This window comes from Mobula birostris, chromosome 9 (genome assembly GCF_030028105.1).
Source record: "Mobula birostris isolate sMobBir1 chromosome 9, sMobBir1.hap1, whole genome shotgun sequence".
Taxonomy (NCBI): domain Eukaryota; kingdom Metazoa; phylum Chordata; class Chondrichthyes; order Myliobatiformes; family Myliobatidae; genus Mobula; species Mobula birostris.
The window spans coordinates 150,997,755-151,016,700 of NC_092378.1; the positions used below are offsets into that span (position 1 = coordinate 150,997,755).

The window sequence follows — 18,946 nt, forward strand, 5'->3', positions numbered from 1 at the left end:
TTCTTTCAGGTATTTTATAGAGAAAATGTAAATGATCACAACCCTGAGGGCTTGTCATGGACGGAAATCCAGAGTCCTGGGGAAGTAGTTCAGATAGCCTGTGGACCGGGTGACCTTGTGTGTGCTGTGCTATGGGAAGGCCAGCTAATGATGAGAACAGGAATAAACAGGGAGAATCCTAAAGGTATACGCTGTAATATGGCCTGTTTGGACTTCTGTGGTTTATCAGCCTTATTAGTTTAATGTTATTACACTCAGTGACCACTTTATTAAGTACCTCTTGTACTTCAAGGTTCAACATTTTGTGCATTCAGAGATGCTCTTCTGCACACCACTGTTGTAATGAATGGTTATTTGAGTTACTGTTGCCTTCCTGTCAGCTTGAACTAGTCTGGCCATTCTCCTCTGACCTCTCTCATTAATAGGACTTTTCAACCACAAAATTGCCAGTCACTGGATGTGTTTTTTTTAATTTTTTGCACCATTCTCTGTAAACTCTAAAGACTGTTGTCCATGAAAATCCTAGGAGATCAGCAGTTACTGAGATACTTCAAACCGCCCCATCTGGCACCATCAATCATTCCATGGTCTAAGTCACTTAGATCACATTTCTTCCCTATTCTAATGTTTGATCTGAACATCTGAACCTCTTAACCATGTCTGCATACTTTTTATGCATTGAGTTGCTGTCACTTGATTGGTTGATTAGATATTTTCATTAATAAGCCAGTGTACCTAATAAAGTGGCCACTGAGTGAACATCAAAGGATATGTATTAAATATATTGTTAACCGAAATATCTCCTTGACTGTATAGGGTAAAAAAACAGGGTCAGCCCAACTGGTTTGTGCCATTGTTCATTCTCCACAACTTTCTTCATTTTATTTTACCATTAAAAGGTGATGTCTCTGAAATACCTAAGTGTTATTTGCCTAACCACACCCTGCGGTTCTAGCTGCTCTCCAACTTTTCTCAAACATTAATGACTGAGTTGTTTACTTTTTTAAATTAATGACCCCTGAGGTGTGGGTGGGAGCAAAAGAGTGGTGGAAGTCTATTAAGGTGCTCTAAAGACAATGTCGAGTGAAGTCACAGCATCAATGATACGAGTTCTCCATCATTTGATCCATAGGGAATTCCTGGCAAATTGTTGAATCACAAAACTCTGGAAATGGTTTTGTCCAGGTCTCAGTGGGTGTCAACGTGCTATGGGCTGTTTCACGGGACAGAAAGGTAAGTGCGTGCACCATGAATCTTTCTAGCCATAATATAGTAAATGGTCGTATTAGACTGGAATTCTCCCAGCAACTTCCATCTTCCTCTTCCTCATTCACTAATTCAATCTGCTTTCACAACTAGCTTCATGTTACTGAATTTTGATATGTTCCATCTTTTCGTCGTAAGTCAATATGCAAACAGTCATTAACTGGTCTTTTTGTCTTAAGTCAACAATGCTGTGATTAATTGGTCTTTCTCTGGTTGTCAGATTCTTCTTCAGTGGAATGAGGATTCCACTGCAGAACAGTCAAACAACCTGGGAAAGACCAGTTAGTTCCTTTTTGTTTTATCTTCTTTAATCAATCCACATCCAAAGTCCAAGTCTACATTATTGTCCTCTGCAAAAGTACGTCTGCACAAGCGCAATGAAAAACTTAGTTAGGTTCAGCAACTTCACAAGCACATAGCTTTGTAAAAGCAGCACTCACAAAAAAAAACATAAATCAAACATAAATTGTACACAATTTTCATAGGAAAGAACACAATTAGAGCAACAAAAGAAGTCAAATTTAGTGCAAAGTGGCAATAGCGTTGCTAAACTATGGTGATTAGGATTGTGCTGGTTGGTTTAGGAAACAAATGGTTGAAGGGAAGTAGCTGTTCTTGAATATAAGTTTATTCATGTTGATGTGCTATCTTTAGCCCTAGTTTTATCTGATCTTTTAATGTGGTCTCTTTTTCTTGATGAATTGTATCAGCTTCAGATACTAAACCTGTTGATTAATCAGATCATACCACTTTCTTCCAACTTCTTAACCTGTAATCAAAGATTTGAAGTATGTATACAGATTCATCTTCCCACATATTGCTATGAAACAAACAAAACCAGGGAACCCGTGAAATCAAAGACTTACATCAAATCCGTTCAGAGAAAAACATCAAACCCCACCTTCCTATGTGCCAAAAAAGCCAAATTGTGCAAATGACAATAAAAGGGTGAAAAATACAGAATATAAAACACCAATCCACAAAAGTCATCGAGAGAGTCCAGGCCCATTCAGTTCAATCTGGTGCTGTGTCATACGTAGTTTGCAGGATGCCCAATCAAAATAGCATTAAAAAAAAGGAGCAACCAGAAACACATCATAATGTGAACTACAGAGTCCAATTCACAACTGTGTCGATTAAACCATGCCCAAGACCCAAGGTCCGACTAGTTTTTTCCAGCAATCCCTGTTAATTCAGTTCTGGAAATAATATACTTATAGCATTGTACTTTGTACTTTGTTTCATCTTGTTCTCCATCAGCCTCTGTTTTTTTGCCAGTTCATGGGTTCCCACAGTAGGCACAAGTTTGAGTTCTGATTTTTTTTTAATGAGGTTAGCGCAATCACTTTACAATGCAGTTTAATGTGGATAAATGTGAGGTTATCCACTTTGGTGGCAAGAACAGGAAGGCAGATTACTATCTGAATGGTGTCAGGTTAGGAAAGGGGGAAGTACAACGAGATCTAGGTGTCCTTGTTCATCAGTCACTGAAAGTAAGCATGCAGGTACAGCAGGCAATGAAGAAAACTAAGGGCATGTTGGCCTTCATAACAAGGGGAGTTGAGTATAGGAGCAAAGAGGTCCTTCTGCAGTTGTACGGGGCCCTGGTGAGACCACACCTGGAATATTGTGTACAGTTTTGGTCTCCAAGTTTGAGGAAGGACATTCTAGCTATTTAGGGAGTGCAGCGTAGGTTCACAAGGTTAATTCCCGGGATGGTGGGACTGTCATATGTTGAAAGATTGGAGCGACTGGGCTTGTATACACTGGAATTTAGAAGGATGAGAGGGGATCTGATTGAAAGATATAAGATTATTAAGGGATTGGACATGCTAGAGGCAGGAAACATGTTCCCGATGTTGGGGGAGTCTAGAACCAGAGGCCACAGTTTAAGAATAAGGGGTAGACGATTTAGAACGGAGTTGAGGAAAAACTTTTTCACACAGAGGGTTGTGGTTCTGTGGAATGCTCTGCCTCAGAAGGCAGTGGAGGCCAATTCTCTGGATTCTTCCAAGAAACAGATAGAGCTCTTAATGATAGCGGAGTCAAGGGATATAGGGAGAAGGCAGGAAAAGGGTACTGATTGTGGATGATCAGCCATGATCACAGTGAATGGCGGTGCTGGCTCAAAGGGCTGAATGGCCTACTCCTGCACCTATTGTCTATTGCCAGCGGTCACCGATCAGGTTTTGATTCCTTCCACTGCCTCTAAGGAATTCATATTGTGACAAGCATTTGGTCCATCATGATGACAAGAAGAGCTTGTTTATTTCAAATCCAGTTTTATTGTGACAAGCCCAATAACAGACAGATCACCATCGCTTGTTGAGAACCAACCCAGTCACGTACAAATGGAGGAAGTGATTATCACACACCCCCAGTTATAGTCTGGGTGACCCACAAATATACAAGTGAATAACTGTATAACCCAAGCTAAAATGTAACAATAAATGAACTTGAACATCCTATCATAATCCCATGAATACATTTTAAAACAAGAATAATAAGTAGTGCTGGCTACCAGGAATGCTGGGGTGAGCTGTCAACTATGCTTCCCCCTCGGAGTGCCACACTGCTCCTGCTTAAGGGGTCAGCTGTCCCCAGCAACTCCCATCCAAGAATCCTGATTATGGTCAACGCTGCGGCCTGGGGCACTGGGGGGTGTCTGGAGACCCCCCGGGGGGGGAACACTGTTTGGTGAGGCAAAAGGCAGGGCACCCAGAATGTCACTTCCTTTTTCAGCCATGCTGGGTCTGTGGTGGCCAATGGCCGATACGGTGCTGGCCGATCCTGGTGCAGCACGACTGCCTTCCGCTGCTCAGGCAACCACACCCAATATACCACATCAGAAATGCACTCAAGCACCTCTCCTGGCCCCTTCCAGTAGCTTCCCAGCTTGGAGGTTAGTCCCTTCTTCCGGGAGGGCAGTAGACCCCCCCCACCCCAGTAAAGTCCTGTCCCCAGCTGCGGGCATCATAAACCAGTTTTTTGCGGCCACTGGCTGCACTTTGGTTCTGCTGAGCGGCATCGTGACCATCTCGCAGGTGCCCCCTGAGGTGCTGCAGGTACTCCAATCCAGCCTCCCCAGGAATGTCTGGCCTGGGAAGGGAGCTAAACACTATATCCACCAGCGTGCACAGCTCCTGACGGAACATGAACACAGTCGGCGTGCACCTGGTGCTCTCCTGAACTGCTGTCCAGTATGCCCACAAAACTGGGGCGGTGGCAATTGTAATCGTGCTGGTGTCCGGTAATGAGAATGATGAGCTGCGTAGCCAGGGTGTGGTTAAAGCACTCCACCAGCTCATCACTTTGCAGGTGAGGGGAGGTGGTCCATGTTTTGGTGATCCCAAGCACCTGCACACTTCACCAAACACCTGTGCCTTAAAGTTGCTCCACTGGTCACCATGGAGTTCCTCAGGGCGCCAAAACAGCAGAAGAATTCCTCCATGAGTCTCTCGGGTGGTGGTGGCGCTCTGGTCTGGGACCGCATCCGCCTCTGGCCACTTCGTGAAGTAATACATGGCCATGAGAAGAAAGCAGTTCCCTGCATCAGTGCAGGGAAGGGGCCCAGGATGTCCACCACTATGTGCTCCATTGGGCACACTACATTGGAGCCCTAGACCCTTCTGGGATGTGCAATTGTTGCAGCGGAGCACGAACAGCTCCACATTGTGCCTGCACCCGGGTCAATAGAAGCGTTCGCGCAACTTGCCCAACATCTTTCCAACCCCTAAATAGCCAGCTCTCATCAGCTCATCCATTGACTGCAGCACCATGGCTCAGAGCCCCCAGGAGACCACCGACTGCAGGAGATGTCTGTCGCCGTCGGAAAACTGCCACTGCTGGAACAGCAACCCATCTTGCAACTCCAGCGTGCCGCACTGAGAGTATAGGGCTTTGGTCTCTGGATCCAGAGCGGAAACCATTGCCAACTCCAGCTGCCATCCCACACTCAGCTATCCGCTCACCCAGGCCAGCATGGGATCACTCGTCTCTCACTGTGCAGCTGCTGGTGGTCAATGGTGGGGAGATCTACCCTGCCACTGGCTGCCACCTGAAGTGCCGCTTGCCCCTGGTTCCTCTGTGTCGTGCTGGGCCACTGAGAGACTGGTGATGGTTGTTTCTGCACCCACCTGGTCTACTTCCTGGAGCTGCCCTGCCGGAGAGCCACAGTTTCTGTGCCAAGGTAGAGTGTTGCGCCAGGCACATCCACACGGGCCCCCCAGCAGGACAGCAGGTCCAGGCCAATGATGCAGGAGTCCCCAATCTCACTTAGCCATACTTCATGCTCCACTGTGCTTTTCCCCACTGTGATACGCAACCACTTCCTCACTCTCATCACCACACAGTTGCCAGTGACCGTAGCCAGCCAGAGCGCCGTTGCTGTCCACCCAGATGATGGTGATGTCAGGTGAAGATGCTGCCGAAGGCACTCCAGCACTAGCACAATTAAAAACGCGTAGAAGGCAAGCTCTTCCTGAGCTGCGGGCGAGAACTGTGGGTAGCCATGCCGAGCACAGTGGCAGAGATCTTCCACAAATGTCACCAGACTTTCTCCCATAGGGCACCACCTGCTGCCCAGTTCTCCCCTCATTGCTTTCTCCAATGGCCTCTACCCGAAGAACCGCTCCAGTGCCACTATGAGGGTGCTTATCAGCCATGTTAGGACGAGGAGGGCATTGGTGGTGCCTGCCATGTTACCTGTCCTCCCATGGCTGTGGTGTCTTGGGTTCCCTGGCACAGGCCACAAGGGAGGCAGGTGATTCACTCCACCGTGAACCCAGGCATTTGGTCCATGATGACAGATGAGAAGAGCTCGTTTAACTCAACTGCTGGTTTTATTGCGACAAGCCCAATAACAGGCAGAGCGCCATCACTTGGTGAGAACCAACCCAGTCACATACAGTTGAGGGAGGTGATTATTACACACCCCAGTTACTGTTAGGTTGACCCACAAACACACATGCAAATAACTGTATAACCCAAGCTAAAATGTAACAATAAATGAACTTAGACATCCCAGCATTATCCCACGAATGAATTTTAAAACAAGAACAATAAGTAGCGCTGGCCGCCAGGAAAGTTGGGGTGAGCTGTCAACCACAACCCTACCCCCCCCCACCCCATGTGGGTTCCTCTGGGTACTCTGGTTTACTCCCATTGTTCTAAAGACGTAGTGATAGATTTAGTGAGTTGCAGGCATGCTATGTTGGCGCTGGAAGCATGGAACACTTGCCCCAGCACAATTCTTGGACTGTGTTGGTCGCTGATGGAAATGATGCATTTCACTGTATGTTTCATTGTATGTGTGGCAAATAAAGCTTACGGTTATCTTTATTTATGTTTCTAATTCATGTTTTGAAATACTTTTTAATTAACTTTCTTTGATACTCATTGCTCCAGTATTTACATTGATTTCTGAAATCAGTGTTCTACATCAGTTCTGTTTAGTCTATACTCTGTTCAAAACAGTGGCCCTGTTGATAGTGCTAGCTAACAATTCCAACAACCCGAGTTCGAGTCTGACCTCTGGTACAGTTGGTGTGGAGTTTGCATGTTCTCTCTGAGATCACAGGTTTCCACCTGGTTCCCTACACCCCCCCCAACACACATTTCACTGACATGGATGGGAGTAGTGTGGAGGGCTATGTTCTGGGTGCAGGTCGATGAGACTGGGCAGATTAATGGTTCGGCACTATCACTAGATGGGCCAAAGGGTCTGTTTCTGTGCTGTAGTGTTATATGACTCTATGACTAGCTGGTAAATTGACTAAAGTGTGTGCAGGACAGAAGGGTGAGTGTGGCACCCTTCTCCCTCTAACCTTTAACATCCTTTCTAAGCAAGAACCTGTCAACCTCTGCTTTAAATATACCCAATGACTTGGCCTCCTCAGCTGCCTGTGGCAATGAATTTCAGATTCACCACCCATTGGCTAAGGAAATTCCTCCTCGTCTCTGTTCTAAATGAACATCCCTCTATTCTGAGATGTGCCCTCTGGTCCTAGATTTCCCCCACTATAGGAAGCATCCTCTCCACGTCCCCTCGATTTAGGTCTTTCAATATTGGCTAAATTTAGCAAGTACAGGTCAGGAGCCATCAAATACTACTCGTGTATCAATTACCCTTACCTTCCCAGAAGCATTCTCATGAACCTCCTCTAGACCCTCTCTGGCACATCCTTTCTTAGATAAGGGGCCCAAAGTGCTCATAGTACTCTAAGTGTGGTCTGTCCAATGCCTTATAAAACTTCAGCATTATATCCTTGCTTTTATATTCTAATCCTCTTTAAATGAATGCTAACAGTGCATTTGCCTTCCTTACCACTGACTTAACCTGCAGGTTAACCTTTAGGGAATCCCACATAAGGACTCCCAAGTCCTTTTACACCTCTGATTTTTGAATTTTCTACCCTTTTAGAAAATGCCTTTATCCCTGTTGCCAAACTGCATTACCATACACTTCCCTATTCTGTATTCTATCTGCCACTTCTTTGCCCATTCTCCCAATATGTCTAAGTCCTTCTGCAGACCCCCTGCTTCCTCAACTCCTTCTATCCCTCCAACTACCTCTGTATCTTCCGCAAACTTGGCCACAAAATCAAATCCAAATTCCATCATCCAAATCATTGACATATAGAGTGAAAAGAAGCAGTCCCAACACCGACCCTTCTGGAACACTCCTAGTCATTGACAGCCACCAGAAAAGGGCCCCTTTATTCCCACTCTTGGAAACTATGCTGGCTTATCATGCACCTCCAAGTACCCCGAAACCTTTGTCCTTAATAATGGACTACTGAAGTCTCCAAGCCCTCCAAAGCTCATCCTCTGTAGTTGTAATTCCAGTCCCTTCTTCATCCCTAATTTCAAAAGTTCCACAATACACGGCCATATTTTTGCAAACTGGGGCAGGTGCTCAATAATTCCTCTCTGTCTCTCTCCTTTATGATATTCTTCAGGAAGTGTGAATACATAATCTTAAAGAAGGCCAATCTGCTCATAGTGTCTGTGCTGTAAAGAAGAGCTGCTGAATTAATTCTGTTTCCCCATTTCTTGCAAACAATTCCTTTTCAAGTGTCAATTCCTTCTCTCAAAGTCACTATCAGATTTCCATTCTCCCACTCCATCCAGCAGTGAATTCAAGATTGTGAACACCCAATCAAAATGCTACTGATTCAGGAAATTTGAAATAAATCTGAAAGTGTAGGAAATACTCAGCAGGTCAGGGAGCATCTGTGAAGAGAAAAAGAGTTAGCTCTCCTGCTACAGAGGCTGGCTGACCTGCTGTGTTTTTCCAGCATTTCTAGTTTATTCAATTCCAAACAATGCATTGAGCAAAAATAAGCACCACTAATCATCCCATTACAAAAAAGAGAAAATCTTCAGATGCTGGAAATCCAAGCAACACACACAAAATGCTGGAAAAGAATATTGTCGATGTTTCAGGCCAAGACCCTCATCCCATTGTTATTTTTGTTCATTTGTTCATTATGTGTCATATTGTGTGATATAGACGATTATGGTCTTTCCACAACTACGATTGTTTTGGGAAATTTTTCTACAGAATTGGTTTGCCACTGCCTCCTTCTGGGCAGTGTCTTTACAAGACGGGTGTCCCCAGCCATTATCAATACCCTTCAGAGATTGTCTGTCTGGTGTTAGTGGTCACATAACCAGGACTTGTGATATGCACCAGCTACTCTATTGATTTTCAGTCAGCTTTTTTTTGCCAATTATAATAAAATCTACATCCTCCTTTATTGACCCCTCCTCTATTTATCCCAATTATTTCACTGATTTCCTCCTCCTCCTCCCTTCAGAATTTTGAATAACTTACAAATGTACATGCAAGTCTTTTGAGGTGCATTTTCCTGTTGCCAGGTTTGGTTTCGAAGAGGTGTCTGTTCTGAGAATCCTGTTGGAACAGGGTGGATCTGCATGAATATAGAGATGATCATGGTGAATGTGGGATTAAATGACCAGGTAAAAGGAATACTGTTTTTTCTTTGTTTTGACTGGTCTTGTTTAATGATCAGATAATAGTTTCACTACAATTACTAATCCAGTTATTTGGGCTAGAACAAAAAGCAGGAAATCCAAAGGCTCAGTATGTCAAGCAGCATCGTTGGAGTGAGAAATATTTTGAGTCAATCAATCTGTATCAGAACTGAAAAAGCTAAAGATAGAAAAGATTTAGGATGCAAGAAAGAGGGAATGGATATAAAAAAGGGCAATAGGATTGATAGATGAGTTTAAATTTGTTGTAATTCTATTAACTATTTTGAGCATTCAACTTTGCCTGACTGTACCAATGCCTTAGTGTTGTCCATTCTAATTTAAATTTAGATTAGTTCATTGCTATATACACCAGGGTGCAATGGAATTCCTTGCTCAGGTGAAACTCACAGAGTAAATGGTAATAAAAGCTTGTGTATCATGTGAAATAATAATAATTTAGTCCGCACTGCAGTTTGTAACCAGCTATAATGTGGGCTACTTGCACCCTGTGTCTGTCCCATCATCACCCCAGGTTTGGGGAATAGGTTCTGAAGACCGCTGTATCTACTTTCGGCAAGGTGTGACACCGACTGAATACAGTGGAAAGGCTTGGAAAGTGATTGTAACAAACCGGGAGCAGGATCGATCTTCCTGCGCAGGCAGCGCCTCCAGTCTTGCAAGGTACAGCAACCCAGTCAATATTTGCTTTTTGCATTAATCATGAACTTTATGCTTCAAACTTATACTTAGTGGCCACTTTATTAGGCACCTACTGCCACTGGGTGTATTTCTGTTTGTTTATCGTCTTCTGCTGCTGTAGACTATCCATTTCAAGGTTTGATATATTGTGTGTTCAAAGATGCTCTTCTGCACACCAACACATGGTTGTTTGATTTACCATCACCTTCCTGTCAGCTTGAACCAGTCTGGCCATTCTCCTCTGACCTCTCTTATTAATAAGGGGCTTTTACCCACAGAACTGTCGTTCACTAGATTTTTTTTTGTTTTCACACAATTCTCTTTCAACTCTAAAGACTGTTGTGTGTGTAAATCCCAGGAGATCACCAGTAACTGAGATACCAAAACACCCCATCTGGCACCAACTATCATTCCACAGTCAAAATCACTTAGATGACGTTCTGAAGTTTGGTCTGAACAACAATTGAACCTCTTGACCATGACCTCTTAGAACGCCATGGTAGTGTAGAGGTCAGCACAATGCTAATACAGTTCATGATGTTGGAGTTTGGAGTTTAATTCCGGTGTCCTCTGTAAGAAGTTTGTTCGTCCTTCCCGTGAGCGTGTTCGTTTCCTCAAGGAACTCTGATTTCCTCTCATAGTCCAAAGGCTATGGTTAGTAGGTTAATTGGTCATTGTAAATTGTACTATGATGAGGCTAGGGTTAAATTGGTGGGTTGCTGGGTAATGCGACTCATTGGGCTGGAAGGGCATGTTCCATTCTGTATTTCTAAATAAAATAAGTACATCTGCTTTTTATGCATTGAGTTGCTGCCACATGATTGTGTGATTAGGTATTTGCATTAACGAGCAGGTGTATCTATTAAAGTGGTCACTGACTGTAGGTGTTGCATGAAAAATTACTTGTCCCTTCTTGGAAGGGACATGGGAAGGTCACTAATTACATAGTCATACAACATGGAAACAGGCCCTTCGCACCCCCCCCCCCCACATCAAGCATCCACTTACACTGATCCCATTTATTCTCCTCACATTTTCATCAGCTCCATCCAGTTTCTACATAACAGTGGTTAGGAAGAAACTGGACCACCCGGCCTGCAGTTACAGGGAGAACTTGTGAACTCCTGGAGTTGGCATTGAACTTGGTTCACTGGACTATGAGGTTAACAGCTCTACTAGCTGTGCCACTGAAAGCATATTCAGTCTAATCCACCAATCAAAGTTCAAGGTAAATTTATTGTCAAAGTACATATATGTCACTACATACAACTCTGAGATTAATCTTCTTGCAGGCATTAAGTAGAAGAAGTAAGTAGAAAGAAACAAAATAAAATCAATTTTAAAAAAAACACGACAGAGACGGACAAACAACCAATATGAACAATATAAAGACAGCAAATTGTGTAGATACAAAAAGAAAAGAAAAAAATAATAAAGATAACAGCAAGCAATAAATATTAAGAACTTGAATTGTAGAGTCCATAATAATGAGTCCATAGGATGTGGAATCAATTCATTATTGGGATGAGTGAAGTTATCCCCTCTGATTCAAGAGCCTGTTGGTTAAAGGGTAATGAGTGTTCCGAAATATGCTGGTGTGGGACTTAAGGCTTCTGTACTTTTTTCCTGATGGCAGCATTAACTGCTACAGGGAAGCAGATTCATGAATTCGGTAAGTGGGACAGAAGATACTGATTGTGAGTAAGCATGTTAACTATTTATTTAGAAGACAAACAGTGAAACACTCAACCAGGCCTCTAAGTCAAAAAACTACTTGTCTAAGCCCCCCCCCCCCCCCACAAGTTACAAGACTGTGATACTAAGCATTCAATAACCCTTCAAGCTGAACGCAGTTACAGATACTTATCCAAACTGAGTGCCCGAAGTGGCAGGACAAAACGCTCACTGAACATGCACACAGTGGCAAATACTTAACTAAAGTGTGCACATGAGCTCTCTGCACTGCAGCATACTGCCACTGTCTACCGTTTCCACGGCACCTATTGGCTACCTGGGCCACGGTGACCCAAGAGATAAAGAGACTATGGTTACCACGTGCTGGATTTACCATGCGCCATGACATCATCAACTAAATGGAAGCTAGTGAGGGGGGCTACATTGCTCCTGACATGGGCCCAGTCCTCACCTCCCGTGGCAGAATAGCTTTTGATGAACAGATAAGTTAAGACACTTACTGCAACAGTAACTCAAAAGGTTATGGCTAGCCTTTCCTCATTAAGCAACCCACCCATTGTGGGTACAAATTAGTAAACCTTTGAACTGCTTCCAATGCATTAACATCATTCCTTAAAAATAAATATATAAATATTAGCCTTATTTATCACAAGTACATTAAACATAATGAAAGGTGTCATTTTTTTTTTGTTAATGACAAACACAGTCGAAGGATTGTGCTGGGGCAGCCCGCAAGTGTCACCACACTCTGGCGACAACATAGTGTGCTCACAACTCTAACCCTAACCCTAACCGGTAAAAGTTGTGGAGACGGCCCAGTCCATCACAGTAAAGCCCTCCCCACTATTGAGCACATCTAAATGAAACGTTGTCACAAGAAAGCAGCATCTATCATCCAGAAGATGCTCTTTTCTCACTGCTGCCATCAGAAAGAAGGTACAGGAGCCTCAGGACTCATACCACCAGGTTCAGGAACTGTTACTGCCCCGCAACAATCAGGCTCTTAAACCAAAGGGGATAACTTCACTCAACTTCACTTGCCCATCATTGAAACGTTCCCACAACCTGTGGACTCAGTTCAAGGACTCTTCACCTCATGTCCTCAATATTTATTGCTTATTTATTATAATTATTTCTTTCCTTTTGTATTTGCACAGGTTATTGAATGCTTCAGTTGTTGTGGCCTTTCATTGATTCTCTTATGGCAATTATTCTATTATGGATTTATTGAGTATCCCGCAAGAAAATTAATCTCAGGGTTGTATATGGTGACATGGATATACTTTTATAATAAATTTACTTTGAACTTTTAACTGTATGTCTTTGGAATGTGGGAGGAAACCAGAGCACCTGGAGGAAACCCACGGTTATAAGGAGAACATACAAACTCCTTACAGACAGTGGCAGAAATCAAACCCCGATCAGTGATCGCCGGTGCTGGACAGCGATTGTGCTAACCACTACTCTATCATGCTACCCACAAAGGAAAACAATTTTTCCAGTGTGAATTCTTTGAAGCATCTGTTCTATTAAATCCATTCTCCCTCTATCTTTCACTAGCATTTTTTTAACCTTAAGCATTATCCTTCTTTTTGTTTTTTGAAAGTTAGTGTTTAATCTGCTACTGTTGTCTTCAGCTTTGCATTCCAGATCACAATAAAAAGCTTGTTCTTTTCTGGTTCTTTGGGTACTTTTTTTCTCATGTTCTCAATATCTATTGCTTATTTATTTATATTATTATTTCTTCTTTTTGCATTTGCAATTTGTTGTCTTCTGCCCTCTGGTTGAAAGCACTAGTTTGGCACTAGTTCATTGATTCTGTTATACAGGTGTCCCCCGCTTTTCGAGCGTTCGCTTTACGAAACCTCACTGTTACAAAAGACCTACATTAGTACCCTGTTTTCGCTTTCAGAAAGTGTTTCCACTGTTATGAAAAAAAAGCAGCGCACGATAAAAATCAGCGTGTGCCCTGAGCAGCCGCTCTCCCCGGATTCGGAACTGCATTCTCGCCGGCATTGCTTAAACACATGCCTGTGAGCAGTCGTTTGCAAGATGAGTTCTAAGGTATCGGAAAAGCCTAAAAGAGCTCGTAAGGGTGTTACACTTAGCGTAAAACTAGACATAATTAAGAGTTTCGATCCTGGTGAACGAAGTAAGGACAAAGTGAGTTTGGCTTGTGGAAGCTGACAGGCATGATGTTGAAGAGGTTTTGGCATCCCATGACCAAGATCTGATAGATGAAGAGCTGATGCAATTGGAAGAAAAAAGGATAACAATCGAAACCGAATGTAGTAGTGAACTGAACGTGAAGCAACTGCGTGAGATTTTCGCTGCAATGATAAAGTACGACTTTAATTTTGAAAGGGTACGTAGGTTTAGGGGATATTTGCAAGATGGTTTGAGTCCTTACAAAGAACTGTGTGATAGAAAAATGCACGAGGCTCAGCAGTCAAGCAAGCCTTCCACATCAGCCACAGCAGACGATGAACCTCGAACTTCGACATCGAGGCAGGCAGAGATAGAAGATGACTTGCTTGCTCTAATGGAAACAGACGATGATGAGGTGACACCCCAGTGTCCCTCCACCCCAACCCTCGGGCCACGGACAGATACCGATTCGCGGAGAATGCAGCGGTAGCTGGGAGGCACACAGCACATCTTTAAGAAAAAAGCTGAAATAAACATGCTAATTAATTAGGTGCCACCCAGCACGTAAATGTCGGCCCAGATCAGAGACGATGCGATCGGAAATCGACACTGATCTGGGCCGACAATGACATGCTGGGTGGCACCTAATTAATTAGCATGTTCGTTTCGGCTTTCTTCTTAAAGATGTGCTGTGTGCCTCCCGGCTACTGCTGTTCCCCTGCATGCTTCGTGGATCGGTATCGGTTGGTGGCCCGGAGGGTGGGGGCCACTGCACTACCCCAACCTGTGACGACTCAGCCTAACACACCATCATCAGTGTGCTCGGCGCTGTCCCGATTCCGGTAAGTGATACTACACTGCACATACATTATTTCTACTTTATATAGGCTGTGTATTTTTACGTGTTATTTGGTATGATTTGGCAGCTTCATAGCTTAAAGGTTACTAGAGAGTGATTGCGCTGTGTTTTTGCCAACAGCGCTTACGTGAGATTTTCTGCTGACGGCGCTTGCGTGAGATTTTTGCTACGGAGAACAGTGCAGTAATGATTGTGGAAAAGTATTTCTACTTTATATAGGCTGTGAATTTATCATATCATTCCTGCTTTTACTATATGTTACTGTTATTTTCGGTTTTATGTGTTATTTGGCATGATTTGGTAGGTTATTTTTGGGTCTGCGAACGCTCACAAAATTTTCCCATATAAATAGATAGTAATTGCTTCTTCACTTTACGATATTTCGGCTTACGAACCGTTTCATAGGAATGCTCTACCTTCGGATGGCGGGGGAAACCTGTAATTACTATTCTATAGATTTGTTGAGTATGTCCACAAGAAAGTGAATCTCAGTGTTGATATGGTAACATATATGTATTTTGATAATAAAATTTACTTTGTGCTTTAAAAATCTTGAATGTTTTGAAATTATTTTATTTTCCCCCTTTTGGTTTTGTTTCAGTGCTGGGTGTTTCTTTGGTGATGAAGTTCGGTTACCATCCCAGGTCTCCATCACCAATGATGTTGATTATTCCTTGGAAATGGAGGGAGAAGAAAAGGAAACTGAAAACATTCCTGAAGCAATTGAGAGAGTGAGGTGTTCCCATAACAGTGGAGATGTTGATTCTTCCTGTCCTGCCATCCAGTCAAAATGCAATGCCGTGACCAATGTATTTGAGAACATCTCGTTAAATGAAGAATCTTTAGAAAAGTGCACTCAGCCTGGTTTTGGATCAGCAGATCAAAGGCAGTCTCTGCAAGACGGTATGGAACTGGATGTTGCTCGCTCTGACTCAAGTCCAGTAAACTTGGATGTGGCAGAAACATCCAGTGTGTCATCAGTGGCAATTTACCCTTTTGGAATTGCTGAACATTGTGTGTCTGATGAGCATCCATTCTGGGCCTGGGTCAGTGGAGGCGGATGTGATGTAGAGGCTCACACCCAGCTGAACTGGTTCCACATCCAGTCAGGTAACCAATCCCCTTATGCCTGTTTATCACTATTCATACTGCTTCTGATCAGTCATGAAAAGTAATGGTAATTAATTTGGGTGTAATGCACACAAAATTTCTTTAACCAGAGGGTGGTGAATCTGTGGAATTCCTTGCCACAGCTGGCTGTGGAGGCCAAATCACTGGGTAAATTTAAACCAGAGGTTGATAAGGTCTTGATTAGTAAGGGTGTCAAAGGTTACGGGGAGAAGGCGGGAGAATGGTGTTCAGAGGAATGATAAATCAGCGGAGCAGACTCAATAGGCCAAATAGCTGAATTCTGCTCCTACTGTATGTCCTATGATCTAATGTTAATTATATTTTTCTCCAACTTGATGTATTTTATTCATTGAAGGAATTGTGTAGCAGATCTACACAAGTGCTTTAGCTCATTTTCTGTTGAAAACCTTTTTTGTGTGCTTTGTTGCCTCTAAACCTGGCCGTAGTATTCCAAAATAGCCTCTTCCCTTACCCCGTTAAGCTTGTACAGCCCCCTGACATTACTACAGAATCAGGTTTAATATCACTCAGAAAATTGTTGTTTTGTAGTAGCACTACAGTGTAATACATAAAAATACTAACAATTACAATAAGAAATATATATTAATAAAAAGTAGTGCAAAGAGAGCAACAATAGTGAGTTCGTGTTCAAGGGTTGGTTTAATGTCCATTCAGGCGGGGAATAGCCTTCCTAAGGCATTGTGTTTGGGTCTTCAGGCTCTTGTATTTCCTCTTGGATGTTAGTAATAAGAAGGGGGCACATCTTGGGTGATGGAGGATCTTAAGATGGATACCACCTTTTTAAGTCTTTGTTTTTTGAAGATGTTCTCGATGCTGAAGAGACTAGTGTCCCATGATAGAGCTAGCTGAGTTTTCAGCCCACTGCAGCTTTTTACAATCCTGTGTGGTGGCCCCTCCATACCAAACAGTAATGCCCCAGGTCCTATTCACACATTGCTTTGATGCTCGTTATCTGTCATGGTATGCCATAATCCTAAAAAGGCAAAGAAAATGGGGATGGTGACTGAATTTTGGGGGAAAACAAGCAGATTGATGTAGCATTAGAATCAATTAAGATTTGATAAGATACCACAATGTGGCCTAGAAATATGACTTACATGGAAATGGACTTTACAGTAGAACTGCACTGGGACCTATGCCAGTCCTGTGCAGGACCACAAGAAAATGTAGTGTATCTAGAAGTAGTTCAGGAGAATTATCCTGGGAATGAAAGGGTTAACATATGAGGAGAATTTGGTGGCTCTGGGCCTGTACTCACTGTGAGTTTAGAAGAATGAGAAGCTTAATAGCTTCAGCTCAATGAGATAAGATCTTATTGAAACCTATCGAATATCGAAAGACCTAGATTGCATATGGCGAGGATGTTCCCAATACTGGTCGAGTCTAGGACCAGAGGGCACAGCCTCAGAATAGAAGGGCGCCTCTTTAGAACAGACCTGAGGAGGAATTCCTTTAGCCAGAGGATGGTGAGAAATTCATTGCCACAAATGGCTGTGAAGGCCAAGTCATTGGGTACATTTAAAGCAAAGGTTGATAGATTCTCGATTAATCAGGGTGTCAGAGGTTATGGGCAGAAGGCGGGAAAATAAATCAACCAGATAGAATAGCAGAGAATACTCAAATGACCTAATTCTGTTCCTCTGTCTTATGGCGAATGACCTAATTCTGTTCCTCTGTCTTATGGAATGGTTACATGAGCAAAGTCCATATTTTTCCAAAGTGAAAGAGGTTTGAACATCAGAGCCATCTCCTGCCATGGCAGATGTGTCTAGTGTGTAAGTTCACAATGGGAGCCACAATTTCAGAGACTGGGTCAGATCCGGGCTAGTGTTTGCTTGGTTGGCAAGTGAAGATCGGAAAGAGCACAACACGCATCTGACACAAGATGAGATGTTGTGAGTTGGGGTCCCAAAGGAAGTACAGGAGACATCTGGCTTATAATAAGGAAACCTTCGGTGGTGACTCTCCAATGATGGCTTGGGTGAGGTCTTTTTCCTTCTATTTAGACCCGCTTATTCAGTGGAAGCCCACAATCAGGAGTGTGTATGCATGCTTAAGTGATGAAACTGCAGCTTCAAATATGTGCTCCACTACAATTAACATCCTGCAGTCATGTCTGTGTTTAAATACAAAACGAGCGCATTGTGACCACCTGGAATTTCCCTTTGACGGAAGTGCTGGACCATAAGACATATACAACCTCTGCTTTAAATATACCCAATGATTTTGCCTCCAGCTGTCTGTGGCAATTAATTCCTCAGATTTACCACCCTCTGGCTAAAGAAATTCCACCTCATCTCTGTTTAAAGGGACCTTCTTCTATTCTGAGGTTGTATCCTTTGGTCCTAGACTTTCCCACTGTAGGAAATATCCTCTTTATGGTCACTCTATCTAGACTTTTCAGTATTTGATAACTCTCAATGACATCCTATCTCAATGAGCTGAAGCATTTAAGGTTATTATTTTAACAGAAAAGGTTATGATTTTATTCTATGGAGTGTAGGAGAATGAGGGGGAGATTTGATAGAGGTACTATATACAAAATTATGAGGGATATATATAGGGTAAATGCAAACAGGCTTTTTCCACTGAGGTTGGGTGGGACTATAACCAGAGGTCATGGGTTAAGGGTGAAAGATGAACTATTTAAGGGGAACCTGAGGGAGAATTTCTTCACTCAGAGGGTGGTGAGGGTGTGGAACGAGCTGCCACTGGGTGGTGGATGCAGGTTCGGTTTCAACATTTAATAAAGAAGTTTGGATAGGTACGTGGATGAGAGGGGTATGGAGGACTATGGTCCAGGTATGGGTCAGTGGAACTAAGCTAAACCAACAGTTTGGCTACATGAGGCAAAGAGTGTGTTTCTGTGCTGCATTGCTCTACGACCCACCCTATAACGCACTTTAAAACATGAGCTTTCCAGCAATTTTTTTGTTCATAGTTTAGTAAATGATAAGAACTGAAACGAGGCTTTTCTTTAACTTGATTGCCAGCTTTAATAACCTAGGTGCTATCACTCACCAAGAATATCAGGGTAAACTACCTGTCCCACAGAGCTCAGCTTTAGTTCCAGAGTGTTGCATAAACTATACACTCTGTGGCCACTTTAATAGGTACACCTTCTCGTTA

The 18,946-nt window shown here is 43.2% G+C and overlaps 1 protein-coding gene across 12 annotated transcripts in view; it reads left to right on the forward strand.

Annotated features, from left to right (window-relative positions):
* Positions 1 to 18,946, forward strand: part of tecpr1a (tectonin beta-propeller repeat containing 1a) — a 106,118-nt gene that overhangs the window by 29,139 nt on the left and 58,033 nt on the right. For all 12 annotated transcript variants that reach the window (XR_011887327.1, XR_011887326.1, XR_011887323.1 and 9 more), the window contains 5 exons: positions 10 to 184; positions 1,133 to 1,233; positions 9,148 to 9,249; positions 9,797 to 9,945; positions 15,267 to 15,775. Coding sequence is in view for 7 of the 12 variants with exons in the window: in XM_072269126.1 (XP_072125227.1) it covers positions 10 to 184; positions 1,133 to 1,233; positions 9,148 to 9,249; positions 9,797 to 9,945; positions 15,267 to 15,775 (1,036 nt within the window). In the remaining 5 variants the exon portion in view is untranslated. The remainder of the gene's footprint in view (positions 1 to 9; positions 185 to 1,132; positions 1,234 to 9,147; positions 9,250 to 9,796; positions 9,946 to 15,266; positions 15,776 to 18,946) is intronic.